Source organism: Dermacentor andersoni, chromosome 3 (genome assembly GCF_023375885.2).
Source record: "Dermacentor andersoni chromosome 3, qqDerAnde1_hic_scaffold, whole genome shotgun sequence".
Lineage (NCBI taxonomy): Eukaryota > Metazoa > Arthropoda > Arachnida > Ixodida > Ixodidae > Dermacentor > Dermacentor andersoni.
This window is the reverse complement of record NC_092816.1, coordinates 105,427,933-105,445,512: the sequence shown is the minus strand read 5'-3', so window position 1 is coordinate 105,445,512 and position 17,580 is coordinate 105,427,933. Positions and strand designations below refer to the sequence as shown.

Sequence of the window (17,580 nt, the reverse complement as noted above, 5' to 3'; positions counted from 1 at the left end):
ACAATAAATTCTGATTCTGAAGAACAGACGTCTATGCAATGGTAGCACTGCGTAGACAAAACAGCGGTACCGACGAGTCTCCCACCTATGTGGCATGCGGTGGCTTCCTGGATAGCCGCCACGTTAAGTGAGATCGTCCAGTTGGCCATGCACGGAGTCTCAGCTACAACCTACAACACATGGACCTCGAGACTGCTCACACACCTTAGACCTTTAGGCCTGGCTGAAGACTACACCTTGCTTTGCTCAGTGAACCAGGACTGGAATTTTGTGCTATTCTCTTTTTCCAACGGAAGGTATACCAGACCTACGGGGAACCTGGTATCACCAACGGCCTTGAAATACTTCCTTTGTACACACTAGGCTAAAATTCTATGAACAAGTTCCTTTTCCTACTGTGTATGCTTCGTACATGCTATGTTAAAATTCCATGAAAAAGTTTTTTTTCCTACTGTGCATAGAACACAATATCATTTGCTATTATCAGAAGCACAGTGAGTCATTACAACCGCCTTTTCATTTGAAAGTGCAGTCAACAAATATGCATGTCCATCTTAAAGAAAGCATTTGCGAGTACGTATCACTCAAAAAGTGGTGCAATGGGTGCATGTCAGTGGCAAATATATTTGAAAGAGGACAGTACAAGTACTAAAGTGTAAAACTCATTAAAATTTGTATGCACTTAACCATTTAACATCCCAATTCGTTTGTAAGAAAGCATACTTAATTTAGCATTTTTCTTTACCAGTAAATTATTGTGCATTACAACTCTAACTGCAGAGTGCATTATAGTGCAGTATGTCTCAACAACCCAAAATATCAATGAATGACCTGAGATGGAGACTCTGCCTCAGAGCACATGCAAAATTTGAATGTAATAATCGTAAGAGATAATTATGAAAAGAATTGAAAATATTGAAGAATATGTTCAAGTACCGAAACTCAAATGTACAATGCAAACCAACTTGACAAGAGTAACTTGTTTCCCGCAAGCAAAGCCGAAGCAACTGTAGCCTGGACAAGCACATGTCCGTGGTGAAGTCTGTACAAACAGCTAGGATGAGTACTGCTCGGGCTTTGTAGTTCAATGGTTAAGCAAAATACAGTTAAAACTCGATCTAACGAAACCAGATTTTACGAAGTTCCCAATCTAACGAATAAATTTACATTCCTGGAAGGTACCCATAGGGATCAATGCTATCTACCTGCATTAACAAAACAAACTTGGTCGAACTCGATTTAACAAAGCTTTTCCTGAAATAAATGAGTAAAAAAAGTGACAATTTTTTTCTTATTTTGACACAGACGGGTTCTTCTTCGAGAGTGTGCTTTAACGCTATCGCGTTAAAACATATAGGCGCCATGGTCACATCCCTAGCTCTATTTTGACGAGGCTGCACGTTGCGCCCATGCACAGAACAGGCGACTCGACACCGCCTTGATAGGGGCGGTGGTGGTTGCTTTTGTTATTTCATGGTTTATGCGACAGGTGGCTGGATTAGCGGCAAATACAATGCCGCGGTAGTCTTTGGATGTTGCTACGTTACAATTTTAGATTTCAAAGCAACGAAAAATTCCTTTCTCGATTTTATTACCTTCTTAATTTAATGAAATAGTTCGAGCATGGTCATCACTCTGTTAAATCTAGTTTCAACTGTAATGCAAAGAAATCATCAGGGAATCTCATGAGCTTCACCCCTCTTGTACTTTGGAATTGCATGTTAAGAAATGAGGCACAGGAATAAATACTTTCCAGACTTAGAATATCAGTCTGTATTTGAAACTTCAGGAATATGATAAACTGAATGCTGCTATGAGGAGTCAAATGACTTAACAGTGAACACACTAAGCTATATTGACAAAACAAACAGGCACTATCAGCACATTAACACTGTCACTTTGAAGCAATCAATAAAACGGGATTTAAAAGTGCTGCCCTGATGTGTCAGTTGGAAGCCCAGTTTCACAAGCAAACCATTTTAATATAAACAATGCTATCAGTCAATGATTACAATTGAAACAAAGCTATCTAACGCATTCCTAAAATCAAATTTAGAATTTTTTGGTGATGTACAATGTATTCTATGGATCACAAGAAAATTAATTTATGTGGATGACAGGCACCTGCTGCTCAAATATATTTGACATCAACACAAGAAAGCTACCCTGTAAGGCTTACGACCTTCAATATTTCTTTCCTCCTTACTACACTTTTCTTCAGCAGATTTATGCTCGATTCAAATTACACAAAAACACAACGGAATGGTGTTACATAAAACTTTATCAACAAAACAGTGCAAGGAATAATAATTAATCGCCAGAAGAAGTTCATTGAAGATTTAAAAGCCGTAGGTGGCTGCAAGGCTGCCTGCGAAGGCTCGACACTGTACTTCATGAGAGAAATAAAGAAAGCAGATGTGCATCCAAGCTCACTTTCTAGTTTAGACAAGTCCCTTTATGTTCTTGACAAAGCCTCCTCTGCTTGCAAGTCAATATTTCTTCCTCCATACAGGGGCAGCATATGCATCTGGCAGGACCCTGCAAGCCGTTATCCTTTCCTCTGCATTGTCTTCAGCATTGTAAAACTTCAGCAGCTCTTCGATTGCTTTGTCTTCCATGTTTATAATGTGAAGCGCTTTTGGCTTCACCTTCTCAAGGTTCTGTACCTTTTGTTCTTCGAACCTAAGTATGTCTATCATTCTGGGCACCTCGGCAGGAGGTGAAGACGGAGAAGGGAAAGTGCCGTGTGCACCTACTTCATTAATTCCCACAGTGGGAGGGGATGAAGCCTGAGCTGTCTGCGATGCATTCTGAAACCATGGGCAGTTGGATGGTGGTGGCGTCTTGGGTGCAAGTATGTTCACAGGTGTGCTGCCCTTCATTTGTTTTCGCTGCTTTTGCGACAGCTTTACCATTGGCCGCACAGCCTCGACATGCTTGCTGTCCGTTGGTGACTTGCGCCCTTTCTTGTCAGCCATGACTTCGCCGAGGCTCGGAAATGTGAAGGCTGACACTGCTGGCGGAGAGGTAGCACCTTCGGAGAGCGTTCTTACTTTTCGTTCCGGGCCCTTAGTGGGAGTAACCTCCACTGTTGATGATGGCTGACATGGTTTCGGCAGGACAACAGGCCTGGTGGCAGAGCTACTGCTCTGCTTAGCAAAATCGCCAAAGCTGGAAACACGGGGCTCTTCCATGGGTTTTGCTGGGGAAGTGGAGACTACACTTAGTGCAGAAGATTCAGAAATTTTCCTTGGCGCACTCTTCCGTCTAGCTTTGCTTTTTGTATCAGGGGTGTTAGTGACCAGAAATTCAGCGTGATCAAACAGTGCCCCATAATCTTCCTGGACCTTCTCAATGTCTTCCTTGCTGGGGTCACTCATGTAAGGTGTTACGACACGTCTTGACATGGCCGGCACCATTTCCTTGTAGCAGGACGCGAGGTCAGTGGCAGCGTCATCACTGAGAGAGTCCAGGGAACATTCCAGAATGGCAGGAAGGTTGATGCACATAAACTGCACACACAGTGTTTTCAGCTGGTCTGCATTGTACATGCAAGCCACTTCCAGTAGGTCTGAAACATTTTTCAATGTCATCATGTCCCCAAGGGTGGCCTCACAGATCTGCCTCAGTCGTGTCGCCAACAGCTGGTCTGCACTTACAAGAACCTGACAAAGAAACTCAATGTCCCTGGAGTGCTTCAACTTAGGAACATCATCCGTGTACAAGAATTCCAGGATGGCATCCAGAACTTTCGATGTTATGGGTAGAGACAACTGGCTGCTTGAGTACTCCGCCCAGCCAAAAGACAGCATGCTGTTGAAATACTCCAACCTGGCCACAAGAATGCACCGGTGGCATGGAAAACTCACGCTGTCGCTAGACACCAGGGTAACATCGCATAGGGTATCAAACTTGTTCCTGAAGAAGCGGTACTTGGTCATTGGTGGTACAATGCCAAGAACCACAGCGTTGTTTTTAATGCTTGCTTTGCTGAGGCAGTCTTTGAGGGAATGAACTCCAAGCTTTTTGGAGGCGTCGTGAACCTCTTTCAAAAATGCAGTCGTGATCCTCTTTCCCAGACTGTACTTATTTGACAACCCTACAATAACGCGTGCACTCTCACTCTCAAGGATGTTGCAGCTGTTTGTATAAATAAAGCAGAGTACCTCTTCAAATGCCTTTACAGTTATGTTGTCAATGACATGAACACCTGATGGCTCTATCTCATTTATAACTTTCTGGAAGTACTCGCTGCGAGATGCCAAAATGTAACGGTGCAAGGGGTAGGAGTTGCCCTTTACCTTGACAACAATGTCGTGCACAGCATCTCCGCAGTCACCTGACTCCAACAGCTGCATCATGTGGCTCTGAAATTCCGAGTACTTGACGCTGGGTTCGTACAAGAGGCCCACCTTGGGATTACTCTGAAGCACAGCAAAGCTCTCCCCAGCACAACTGCAAGTGATTCTTGTTGCCCTGTTAACAGAGTGAAGCCTCTTCAAACTGATATGCTCGCACTCTTTCCACTCCAAGAGTTTGACCAGGCTACAAGCATTAGAGGATGGCACAGCTGTCTTCCTTGACTGAGGACTGTTTTCAGAGACCTTCTTTACCTCCTTCTTTGAGGCCAGAGTTCCCAAGTAACCTTCGCCATCCTTTGAGACAAGAGCTATGTTTCTGGTGCTGAGGCAAATGTCCACAATTTTGGGCTGCAGATGGGTGTTAAAGAGACAGCGAGTGAGTGTAAGGTTTGAAGACTGCCACAGGTATAGCTTTCCAGACTTGGTTAGCATTGCCACCTTAAGTGCTTGCTTCTCTCCGTCCCCACTGCCACTAACAGTGTCACCAGAATCATCGATCTGACCACCAACAACACTCAGCTGTTTGATTTCGAGTTGCTTAGATGCTATTTTGCGGCACTTGTACTCCTGACAAACATATATGTCACCTTTCACTGTTGCGCAGACGACAGCACCGTCAGAAGACACAACATGGCTGAATCTTATGTCAGGATGGCTTAGCATGGAGATTTGCCTCGGAACAGTCTGCAGTCTGTCTCCTTTTGGATGACCAAGCTGCCCAGCATTCAGGCCAAACGTGTACACTCCATCTTCCGTGTAGATGACAGTGTGGTATTTTGCTGCACAGACTCCAACCACCTTTTTTTCCTTGAGGAATTTCATTGAAAGAGGCCTCGGAGACAGCACTTGCGGGGGCGGTGGGATGAGGCCCAGCTGATGGTAGGTGTTCAAACCACATGTCAGGACTTGTCCATCTTCCATTAGCATGACAGTGTGGTCTTGTCCTGATGCTATGTCCACGCACTTTCCTTTGTTCACCTTGGTAAGCGGGAGTTGCGTCACGCTCAACGTCGTTTTCTCGGAGTTCAGCCCAAGCCGACCACCGAGACCATGTCCGCATACGTACACGTCGCCGGCGTTCGTTAGGAAAACAGAGTGGAACTTTTGCATCTTGACCTTCTGGACAGAGATGCCGTCTCGCCGAAACGACTCCAGAACTTCGGGGTCCTTGGGCGACTGCTCGGTGACGAGACCTAGTGTGAAGTTCTTGTTGGAGCCCCAGACGTACACTTCGCAGGGGTCCGACGGAGTGTACTCTATGTACGGCATTCTGTCGCGAACCGCTAAGTCCACGGGTGTCAGACCTTCGTAGTCGGACGTAGTGATGCTCGCGCCGTGCTGGAGCAGAACCTTGGCGCAGTGAAGCTGCCCGTAGAAAACGGCCCTGTGCAGGGCAGTCCAGCCGGACTCGCGGTCGCGAGCGTCCACATCGGCGTGACACTGCTCGAGTAGCCATCTGACGAGTTCAACCTTGCCCAACGACGCGGCTACGTGGAGCGCCGTTCGACCGATGGAGTCGCTGACGCACCAGAAATTGTGGCAGAGGTAGCGACAGTATGTCTGTATCTCCGGCACTGTCCCCTTGGTGATGGAGGAGAGGACAAGATCGGCATGCGCCGATGACTTGCACCTCGGAGTGCAGTCGGGTGTGTTCTGCAGACAGGCGCTATCCATGGTTTGTTTCTTTTCTACGCGCTGCGAGGTATACGCCTGTCTGGCAGGCAGCACCACGTCACTGCGCAACTGTTGGTCGGCTGACGGACGGTGGACGAGGGGGGGCTTTATGCAGGCGATCGGCGGTGACACACGCACACCAGAGTTTCATACCGTCCTACATAGCCCCCCCACCGCGCACGGCACCCATAACTGTAGGACTCTACGTGGCTATTCCATGCTGAGCCGTTTGACCGAGTCGACGAACAGGAAAGAAGACAGCTGCTGGAAGGCTGGAGAAGGCATCGCACCAACGAACGCAGACATAGCGGTTATCTCAAAAGCTTCAGCATGCAACAAACAGTCACAGGTTTCACCTTATACGACAGGGAAGGCGAAAACAGAAGCTAAACTACAATGCAAACCGTAAGCCACTTCACTTTTAGCTAGATCGTAAGATGCTCATGCAAACATAGGTCCTTGCCTGATAATCCCGATAAGTCGTTGTGGCGCTGTATGTCACATCATTATATAATACTTCCAAAATTATAGCTACATTTTAGCCCAATCTGTAACAATATAACTGTAAGAATATAAAATTAACGACCTTTTAAATTTTTTCAGCTACTCATTGTCTTTCTCATAGTTGTTGCTAAACGCGTTCTTTCATGTCTACTTCACGGTCGAGGGATAAGGCGTGTGTGACGTCAGGCTTCAGCTGATGTTTGTAAACAAGATGGAGACATCTGCGCGGACGGTCATTTGATATTTCTTCTGATTTTGTGCGAACAACTAGCCAGTCGTATGCCAAAATTGGATCTCATTTGCCTGCGACATGGCAGCGGAGTCTCACAGGCGAGGTGTCAAGCCATCTGGCCTGGTGGTGCGACCACAAGCCGTGATCAAGTAGGTGCTCGAAGAACAATACACCAAAATACGCAGTACCCGATCTTGACACTGAAATCGCGCTGTCGTGCTCGCGTATTCGTCTGGCTCAGGTTGAACCTCCACTCTCGAAAGACATTTCTCGACCCGATGGCGCCCGTGCGTGGCCGAATGGGTCGCCTGGCGCCTCGTTTTTCCGTAACCACGCTGCTCTCGAACAGCTCACTTTGTCTGCTCACCTTTTATGCAACATCCGGTAATGCCTAACCCTAATAAAAGTATGAATCACTGGTCGGGTTAATTACGGGCTTCGCTGCTTTCTCGGTGGCAACGCGACGCAGAACAACTCACGAATAGTCGCGAACCGAGTTCCGTGCATGCGCACGCCTCGAAACAACTCTCGCTTTCCGTTGTTTCCGGGGTGCCATTCAAACGAGAGCTTGACCTTCGTTTGCATGCATCGTCTGCGCCCTGACGACAGACCAGTTTCCTACGGTTGACCGTAAGCCCCCAGCTTCGCTGTAACGCGGCGTATTCGGCGAGAATGCTCGTTTTTGGTCAATAAAATTCCCAACAAAAGCTCATTGTTGCGTCGCCGCGTTGTAGTCCGCTTAGTCACCCCTAGTAACACGGCTCGCTTGCACGAGTGCCAGCTGATTTAAATAATGCGTGTCGATTTTCCTTTCAGTGACAAGTCTTACATGGGCAGTGTTGTTGATCTGATCAATGAAGTCATTCCTCAAGTAAGTGAGCTCGACAAAATGTCTCGTTTTAAACACGTGAACGGAGCGTGGTAAGGAGAAAAAAACAACAACAAAAAAGTGCATTGCGACATGCCCGAAGGCATTGTGACAGAACTTGGCTCCGCGGTGCGCATCGACGTGTGGCGTTGCGGCAGGCTTTAGTTATTCTTTATGATCTTTTACATTATGCGCACATTGCACTGCCACATCACATTAAAACTCTTGGTGCACCTAAATGCAGCACCATGTTCTTTGTACTTGTGTCTCTTCCTTTTTTTCCCCTTGCACAATTGCTTCTGGTGGTACAAGCACATGCTAGTTTACGCGCTAAGCAAAAAATTTAGCTTGCACAAATCATGGGATTTTAAAGAAAAATCACATGTTGCATATAAAAAAAGTTCAAGGAAGTGTTCATAGCAAAAAAAAATATGTATATTCACATTAAAGTGTGCAAGCTCACTTGCATTCCTGGAAATTGCATCAATATTGTTCACTTGCATCGTTGTGGCCAAAGTACATGGTGTTTTTTTTTTTTTTTTTTAAATAGAGAGAAGCCGCGGCATGATGATAGAGACATTTATTCTACTGATAAAAATAACTCTTTATCAGAAAACGTGTCGCCTTGTTTATCAGCTGTGTGTGCGCTGATACCTATATTTAACATGCATGTATACAGGCACACATGGGGTTTTTCAAAGTTAGAGGGAGGGGGCAGCTTCTACAAATATTCTTCATTGAAAGAAATAATTACACAAACATCAATAGAAGCTTCTTTCATAACAAACTTCTTTTACCAAAGATGAGTGCTTACAGAACACAGGAGGTATCTACATTACTGTGCTACCTCAACTGTACTGTACTACCTCATCAGGTGGATGTCACTTGTACTTCTGTAGAAATATATTCTTTGTATAACAGTGCATTTAACCATGCATATTTCAAACACCTATAGCCATTGCATGCTAGTTTTCATCTCCAATTATTCAGAAATTGCTGTAATATTGCATGTGTCTTGTAATGCACTAAAGAGTGAGAAGAAACCTGGAATTGTGCATTGCACACACATTCTAGGACTTAGAACCATTGGTGAGGCTGATCACTCAACATGACACCATGCTTAAGAACAGAAAATTGGTCATTATGATGCTGTGATTTGTAAGTGTTCTGTTCTTGCCTGTAGCATTAGGCCACATTACACTACTTACAAAGTCCCAGCTGAATGCTAATATAGTTGAACCGTTATGTATGGTAATTAAATTTGCCAACCGTTCCGCATATTTAAGGACTATTCCAGCTTTTATTAAAGTATAAACCTCATGCAAGCGATCTTGCATGTGACAGTGATGCCATGGAGATGGCTGTTGAGTTCGCTTGTCGCATACAAGTCGTACCCCATGCGAGCAACGATATTGAGTGACCTCTCCCCGGTGTTGCCGGTATGAAGGCAGCAAATACATGTCGAAACTAGCGTGACGTGTGCTTTATTAATTTAAGTTCATATATATTATTCTAAAAAGCAGCATAAAATATTTCTGAAGGTGTTGCTATAGGTTCTTATTCTTGCATGTACAAAAGTTAAATTGTTTGCTTGTTTTGCATGACATTCAATAGTATTTGAGTGATGTACATCTAGTTCCAGCTTTGCGCTATTGGCTAATCACTCATAGAACTTCCGGGCGGCGAGTGACGAATTCTAGATTTCCAGAACCGAGTGATCTGTTCAAGCCACAGCCTGTTTCGTCGCTCGAAGCCGTCGCACACAAAATCGCTCTCATCGGATTTAGCCATGAATAATCCAGAGTTATCGCTTGGCCTTGTCAGGAAAACCATTGTCCCAGACGGAGACTCGGACCTGTTGACTTGGCTCAGTAGCTGTGGAATTTTGCTGTTGAACACAATGTTGGGGCTTTGATTCCCAGCCATAGTAGCCACTTTTCAATGTGGGTGCATTGCAAAAAAGGCTTCTGTTACTTATATTTAGGTGCACATTAAGGAAGTGCAGTGGCTCAAAATTCATCTAGAGCCCAACCCCCTACCCATGCGGCATCTCTGCTAGCCAGTGAATTGCTTTGAGATATTGTCATCGTTTGGATTGAGACTCAGAGCCAGCTTCTACTCTGCCTTGAAGGTGTAATCAGTGCGTTGAAGAACATGCAAGTTGGAATAGACTTAGCCTCGTAGCGTCTTATTTTTGTTGTCTTTTCGTCTTTTATTTATTTATATTTTTGGTCTTGCCTTTGGCACAGAGTATATTTCGCTGCAGTAAACTTGCAGTTTAGCATGGTGCAGCTTTCAGATGAAAGGTGAAGCGATGTGTAGAATGAGACATCCATGACTCCCGCCTAAAAAAGGGGCTTTACCTTGCAGGCAGCAAGCAACTAAGAGAATAGTTGCTTTCGAATGCATACAATGCCTTCAGGTGCTGCACATACAGTGGAACTTTTTAACATCTCTCAAACTTGGCTGTCTTTCAGAGTTCTGCAGACTCCTAATAACTGTAGTCCAAAGACTCCCTTTTGTACTGATATCCAAAAAGCAAAAAAATGAATGCTATGGGGAACCTGCCCTAGTCAAGAAGCACTATAGCATTTTGAGTGTGCAGCAACAATATATTCAGGGTTATACCCAGGGTGAGTGGCGATGTAAATGCTACCCACCGCACCAGTTAACCGCCCACTGCTTTAGGGGGGACTCAGCAACTAGTGTGATGGATTTGGTCAGTGTTTCCAATTCTTCTATTATATTTCTTTTTTCTTGATTCCCAGGTGTTCCTTTATTACATGGAGAAATAGTAGAAAGACATCAGAAATAGACGTGGAGAAAATTGCATTTTTTTTAGTGTGCTGTTGAGAAAAATAGGGTCGAAATAGGATTTAGGGAAGTGGCACCGTGAGTCACGTAGCTTTCTTTTGACGTAACGCTGACATCTTGGTACCATCATAACCACTGTCTTTCGCTGTGCAAAACTAAAAGTAAAAGAAGCAAGCGATAAGTGAAAGAAATGGCATTGCAATTGCTTGCTACTGTCTTGTGTGCACAGGAAGTGCTCCTATGGGCTGATGGGCATTTTGACAGCAGTTAGCTGTTCATTTCTTTATCCCAACGATGCTTGGCGATGGCAGTACGCTGCGTTGTTCGCTAACGTTTCTTTGTTTAATGCATCCAGACTGTAAAATTGTTCAATGTGTCATTCATATAGGCAGAATAAGTGTATTGGAAAAACAAAGGAAAGAAAGAAGCCCATTTCCATGTGTGCTCTCTCCCCCCCCAAAAGAAAAGAAAGAAAAGAAGGCATGACAATTTAGTTGGGTGAGACACCGGACACATGTGCCCGAAATCGCAGCATGTGCTACTGAGAACTGTTTCATCTATTGCTCACCGAACCGTGTGCCACGGCACTGCTTTTGGTGTGCACAATTTCGCCACTGGTTGTCCATCTCATCTCGGATAGCTCCCTATGCTTTGGGCTGTGTGCTGTTGTGATCGGCCGTTCGCCCCGCGACACCCTTCGGTCACAGCTCGCACGATTATGGGGAATGTGCTGAAGGCCTCGTCCAAATGGTTCTCGACATGGGTGATTTATGACCAGCGTGGGAGTACCTCGTTCAGGAGAGGTTTGAGCAATTAGCATGATACGGCCATCACTTGTCAGCCTCAGAAATTGGCATGTACCAGCCGGAGACACAGTCAGTGCAATGACACAGCCATCACCTGTCAGCCGCACAATTTGGCGTGTCCAAGCCGGAGACGCGGTCCGTGCGATGACACGGCCATCACCTGTCAGAATACGATCGGAGTCAGTGGAAAGGGCAACCTACCTCTGGATTGGTGGGACCTGGTGTTATTGGTCTCCTGACACCGGATTGGTGGGACCTGATGTCATCGGTACCCTGACACCGGATTGGGGGAAGTGACTGAACGGTGATCATGCAAGGCATAAAAGGAGCAACTGACGATGGGAGTGATCGGCGACTACCACTTCATCAATCTTTCTGTATTACTTTGCATTTTCTTGTACATATGTAAATATATACCTGTTTGTCAAACATCCTGAATATCGGTCCCAGCCTCACGTTCACTTACCCCTCCACGAGGAAAGAGGATCCCACGTCGTCGGACTCCCAGTCGCAACAGTACCATCACTGGTTGCCTTGCACTACGCTCATGGTGGTGGCCCTTCAAGAGGACCGTAACTGCAACCTAATACTGAAGAAGTACCCAGTGCTAAACAACAGCACCACATTTTCTGGAATAGGACATGAAAGAGGGGGAAAAAAAAAGACGGAAGGTATAGATGGGTCTACTGCTAGAGGGAACATGTGAGTGCATGGCTCATGCTCCTGCAGTGCCGTGTACAAGAAGCGGCAAAAACCAAGTGCAAGCCACGCGTCGTCTGCTACCAAACCACCCCTCTGCATTGCTTACATGGGGCGTGCACCTGGTTGGCTGGGTGACAGCACATCTTGAGCTGTGTTTGCGATGGAATGTGATTTAAAGGAGAGAAGTTATGCCTCTCTTGCCAGCAATCTGGTTGCCAAGACAATCTAAATGATGGAGCTTTCAGAACATTCTTGGTGTGACATCAAGCTCTGTTTTTCTGGTGGAAGCTTCATGTTCGGACATTATCACATGACTTAGTGAGCCACATTTCGTGGATGGAACGTGGCACATGACTCAACCAAAGAGCACGAGTCACACTACAGTTTGTTTTCAGCACTGTTGTGCACGGCTTGTTTCAGTGATGATGTCTTGATACGTTGCGCTCAGTCTATCGATTTGCTGGAAAATACCATGCAAAGCTGTCATGATGATAATCACCAACTCCACGAACTTTCCACATTACTGAACACTATTACCATTGGTGAATCAGAAATGTGAACACGCCTGCACACACACAACCATAATCATTTGAAGGTATCGCTCTTCCAAAATGCCAGTGAGGGAGTGGCACTAGCATAACGTATTTATTCGATTATAAGGCGAGAGTGCCAGTTGGAGGAACAAAAAAAATAAGATGTTGCCTTATAGTGTGGCTTCACGGCATCGCGGCGCGCACTGCCGTAAAGCCACACCGTAAGGTGAATTCGCGCTGCCGTGAAGCCACACCTATGGGCAATATTTGCTGATATGGGGGGGCTGACTTCGAGGCTAAAGATTCTGGGGAAAAAAAACAAAAAAACGTCACCTCATATTCAAATAAATATAGTATATAAGCAAATAGAGACAGAACATCTTCAACTGCAACAGTTGAAGACGTAGTTGGGCATAGGATTCTGTCTGCGGAATGCTCGTGCGACACGAAGCACGGTGACTATATATGGCATGTCCAAAAATACCGTCTCCCTAAAATATTTCAGCTGCCTATTTGCATCCCACGACACTGTAGAAGAAGTGAGTGTACTTATGGGCTTTCTACTTCTCATGGGTGGCAGTGCACGAAATTATTTCTCCATAAGCAAGGGGCTGCTGATGTATAATTTCATGGCTAGGCGGCCGTGTGTGAGCAAAACGACGGAGTGATTCGGTAGCAGACGACACGTGCCATGCGCCGCCCCTGCGTCATTTTGTGCATGCACTTATTTTCGCCGCTAATTGTACATGGCGCTACACAAAGCATGAGCCATGCGCTTGCGTGTTCTCTCTAACAGTGTACCCACCTGTATATTGATACCTCAGCAGATTTTGCACCGAGTGTTCTGCACTTGAGCTAGGAATGTATTTTTTGTACCAAAGTTTCTGCAGGGGCGTGCAGAGCTTCGCAGGGCAACCAATCTACAAGTGCGTAAGAAAGTCTTAGAATCGCAATTGTTAATGACAAAAATAATATCTAAAATGCATTGCATGCACCGTAAAGCACTTCTGATTAAGGCCTGTGGTTTGCTAAGGTGCGACATGCTTTAGAAAGAAACAAAAAAAGACACTGGAAACGGACATCTGGTTGTTTGCTGGTGGTATGCGGTCATGCATAGGTTCTGTCCTTCCAGTAGGTTCTGTACTTTTAACTGTTTGTGTGAAACTACTTTCTTCAGTGGCTGAGTGATTTCTGAGTACAGTGCGAGTGAAATGGTCCTGTTTCATTCCTGGATTTCTTAATTGCTTGCAGAGTCCGTACTCGTAAATGCAACTGAATTTGTTGGGAAAGAAAATTAAATTGTTTTGTATATTTTGCTGTGTCTGTTGTTAATGATGCTGAGCGTGCACGAAATGAGCTGAAATCAAGATTTTGACCTACGAAATTCATTCACACCTGAAAGGTAGAAGCAAACATTTAATCAAAAAAGCTCACTGGCTGATTTTTATCCTAAACTCTTACCCGCCCTGGCCCCCAACCTACTGCATCACATTAGAAGCTGCAATGGCCTATGGCAATACTTTGTTAGGTTAAAGTTTAAGAAGTATTTACTGCTTTTGTGATTTGCATTTTTTTACCTTATATTGAAAGTCGTTCATTTGTTCCAGGCCTACACGCAAACTTCAAAAGCAGAAGAAAAAGAAACAATTCAGTGGGTACAGTTTGCATACACAGAAGTGAATGGTAAGCCTAGCTGCTGTTTGATATTTTGTCTGAACTTATGTCTTTAGTTCTGCCTCACTGCCATTTGAGTGCATTGTGGTGAAGCCTCAATTAAGCAAAACATTTGTGTACATAATTTGTAATGCTACTTTACACGTACAATGGTAACAAGTAATTGGTTTGGGTTATACACTTAAAAATGAAGTATGCATGAGCATGCTAGCCACAGACTACCTCTCTTTCCTCTCTCTCTGTCTTGGTAATGCGTACTTGAAATAATGACTAATAGCTGGTAAAGTAGTTGTCATACATTTATTTATGAAATGGCTGACGTGACACGCATTGATTCTCGTTGCCTGCACAGATGGCAGCAGAGATTACAATGGAACAGCACCCCCGCTGCTACTTGTCGTTGGTTATGTAAATGGAGTCCAAGTTTGGTCTGTTTCGGTGAGTACCACGCAGCATGTCTCAGAAATGTAGTAAATGTCAGATTGTCTGAGGCAACTTTTGTTTATGGACATCTACACTGTCAATTTTTGATCTCTCGCAGGCCAATGGTGAAGCTCAAGAAGTTTTGTCTTGGAGACAGGGGCCTGTGAGGGCACTGAACATTCTGCCAGCACCAGACAGTAGGTCTCGCATGGCGCTTATGGAAAACCGCCTTCTTTTTGTTCGGTGGCTGAGTGCTCACTCTGGGTTCTAGGTCAATTGACTGCCAACATTTAGGTGTTTGGTTGATCAAAGAATTACAAGGCTTCATTTTCATGTATGGCATATATATATACACACAGTCGCCGACCGTTTATTCGGACCTCACGAAGACTGTGGAAATGTCTGAATAAACAGGTGTCCGAAAAAGCAGATTAAGAAAAAAAAAAAATCATTTATTTTCTCGCACTTATTCGGGCTCGGCAGTAGGCTTGATGAAATCGGGAATGCGCCTTTGCACGCTGTTCCGTTTACGCACAATCAGATAAGCCTGAATCTCGGAGAGGGTCGTACGGTCACTATAGGTGGCTGAAAGCACAGTCGCTGCTTGTACATGCTCCACGTGCGACGACGGCACGATGCGTGATCTTCTGACTCGGAGTCATCGTCCAGCGGTGTAGCAGAAACCTGACGAATGATCTCATTGTCGTCGAGTTCTGCGCATGTCAGTACAGCAGTGTTAGCACCTGTGAAACTGTCAAATGAGACGGTGTCCGGAATCGCAATGCAACCACTGCGCAGGTCTCGGCAGAACATTTTGGCGTCAGTAGGGAGCACATCGGAAGGCGACAAATCCTAGGCCTCCCGGCACCCGCATGCCGGCCTTCCCCAGCGCAGTCTGCCGGCACCGCTAGACACTTCACGCGATGTTTCCGTATGCCGCGTTGGATCACTGCAACCTCGACACAGCACACAAAGCAAACACCACCACGCCATCACGCCGACACCACTCGCACAAACGAAAAACGCGGCCTACTCGCAGCGTTGTGCGCGAAGAAAGAAACAAATCAGCTGCTGGATTGCCTTGACATGGCTTACTAAGCTGAGACCAGAACTGCTGCAGCCACTCTATCGGACCAGGCACAAATGATGATGATGAGCGGGGATTTGCAAAACAAAAATGGCGTTCAGCAAGTTGAACCATGCGCCGGTCAGAGTCGGTGCATGGTGCTCTCGATCGACTTGGCTTAAGGAGTGTCCAAAAAATCGGAGAGGTTGCAAGGTGGGCGAACTTTCGGCAGTTGTTATACAATATGGTCTATGGGGAGAATGGCAGTGCCACGAAGCAGACTGAATAATCGAGCATGTCCGAATTTTTGGAGTCTGAAAAGTCAGTCGGCGACTGTATATATATATATATATACCGTATTTACTCGCATAGTGATCGCACTTTTCTGTCAGAAAAAAATTGATGCAAATTCAGGGGTGCGATCATTAGGGGGGTTAAAATTCCCGTGAAAAAAAAAAATTTTTTTTCGTCCCGCGTTTGCTGCGGGATGCAGATGCAGGAGAACAAAACAAAAATGGCGGCCGGCGGAGCAAGCCGAACGCGGTTTTTTTTTTCTTCTCATGAGTACATTACGTGCATTGAAACAGTTTCATCCGTATCAGTAATAAATAATATCGTTAATATCGGCAAGTTTGCGGCAATAATGTAGCCATGTCTACTTTGAGGGGACAGAAACAGATGGGCGCGCTTGGCTGCCAGTGACATAGAAACACATGGCGGGCATACCGTGGAAACTGTGGCATCTGTCTTCACTACTATCCTAATACTGCACGTTTGCGCTAAGGGTGGGTGAATATCTTAGCTGTGTTACAAGCGTTGGCGTATGAATAAGGTACACTTTTAACATATCAGTGTAAACGTGGCTACTATCGTGGCAGCTCGCGATTTGTTGCGTGCCCACGAGTGCAGATGAGAAGAATCGAAAGGCGCTTTTTTTTGTTGTTGATCACAACCATTATAAAGTCTACACATAATTAAGGCAAGTTCGGTTGTACCTCCTTTTGTCATGAAAGTGCAGAAAGTGATGAAAGTAATGAAATGAGGCATCTACTTAAGAATGTTTGGTGCGTGCAGACCGCTTGGTTTGTCTTGAAGAGTCGTTCGCGTAGCATTCGACAGATGGAAAGCGCGACCATTATTATAGCTAGACTTGGCACACGACATATCGCTACAGCAAGTTCGGGGTGCGATCATTACACGGGAAATACAAAAAATCGAATTTTGACGACAAAATTCAGGGGTGCGATCATTATGCGAGTAAATACTGTACATATATATATATATATATATATATATATATATATATATATATATATATATATATACACACACACACATACATACATACATGTGTGAGTGCAATGTAAATTACAGGAAATACAGAGAGAGATGTACACGCACAGTTTGTACTAGGTGTTTTTGGTCTTAGGCAATTGGTACTGTGGGTAAAGCAGAATTTACTAAACAACCACCCCATTTCTGCGCCACAACAGTTGTTGGCAAAAAACAGCTGATGTCCCTCACTTTGCATGATGTAGAAGCTTGTTGCTTCGTTTCCCAATGTACTCCTCATTTGACTTCTGACTGGTATTTAGGCCTACACTGTAGTTTCATACTATTGTTTGTGTATACATTTCTTGTCCATAAATTAAGTATGGCTTAATTACGTTTTGCTCTACATGTTGCATCCACTGTTTGTGTAATACCACGAAGTACAGCGCCCTGTGCCTTTATATTAAAGAAATAAAAATAAAGGAAACTTTCTCGTCACATGTTGCCGTTTTCCTTTTTATTCACAGGCAGTTGTGGCAATGACCCGTTTGCATCAAAGAGGCCACTCGTGGCTCTTTGCGACAGCTCGAGGTAACTGGCTGCAACTTCTTGTTGCGGTTGTTGCAGTTGTTGTTGTTGTTGTTGTGTGTG

At 45.0% G+C, this 17,580-nt stretch overlaps 2 protein-coding genes across 3 annotated transcripts in view; one reads left to right on the top strand and one right to left on the bottom strand.

Annotated features, from left to right (window-relative positions):
* Positions 1-2,263: 2,263 nt before the first annotated feature.
* On the bottom strand, positions 2,264-6,500 carry LOC126540165 (inhibitor of Bruton tyrosine kinase). The gene has a single exon (XM_050186955.3). The coding sequence runs from the start codon at positions 6,033-6,035 to the stop codon at positions 2,490-2,492; it is 3,546 nt and encodes a 1,181-aa protein (XP_050042912.1). The 5' UTR covers positions 6,036-6,500; the 3' UTR covers positions 2,264-2,489.
* Positions 6,501-6,730: 230 nt separating this feature from the next.
* LOC126540175 (BCAS3 microtubule associated cell migration factor-like) overlaps positions 6,731-17,580 on the top strand; it is a 70,852-nt gene continuing 60,002 nt past the window's right edge. For both annotated transcript variants that reach the window (XM_050186972.3, XM_050186964.3), the window contains exons 1-6: positions 6,731-6,920; positions 7,588-7,642; positions 14,102-14,177; positions 14,521-14,606; positions 14,710-14,788; positions 17,457-17,520. In XM_050186972.3, coding sequence (XP_050042929.1) covers positions 6,850-6,920; positions 7,588-7,642; positions 14,102-14,177; positions 14,521-14,606; positions 14,710-14,788; positions 17,457-17,520 — 431 coding nt within the window. In that variant the 5' untranslated portion in view covers positions 6,731-6,849. The remainder of the gene's footprint in view (positions 6,921-7,587; positions 7,643-14,101; positions 14,178-14,520; positions 14,607-14,709; positions 14,789-17,456; positions 17,521-17,580) is intronic.

What these genes read in the sequence shown, in the direction of transcription:
- LOC126540165 (XM_050186955.3), bottom strand. Translation starts at nt 6,035, where the DNA reads ATGGATAGCGCCTGTCTGCAGAACACACCCGACTGCACTCCGAGGTGC.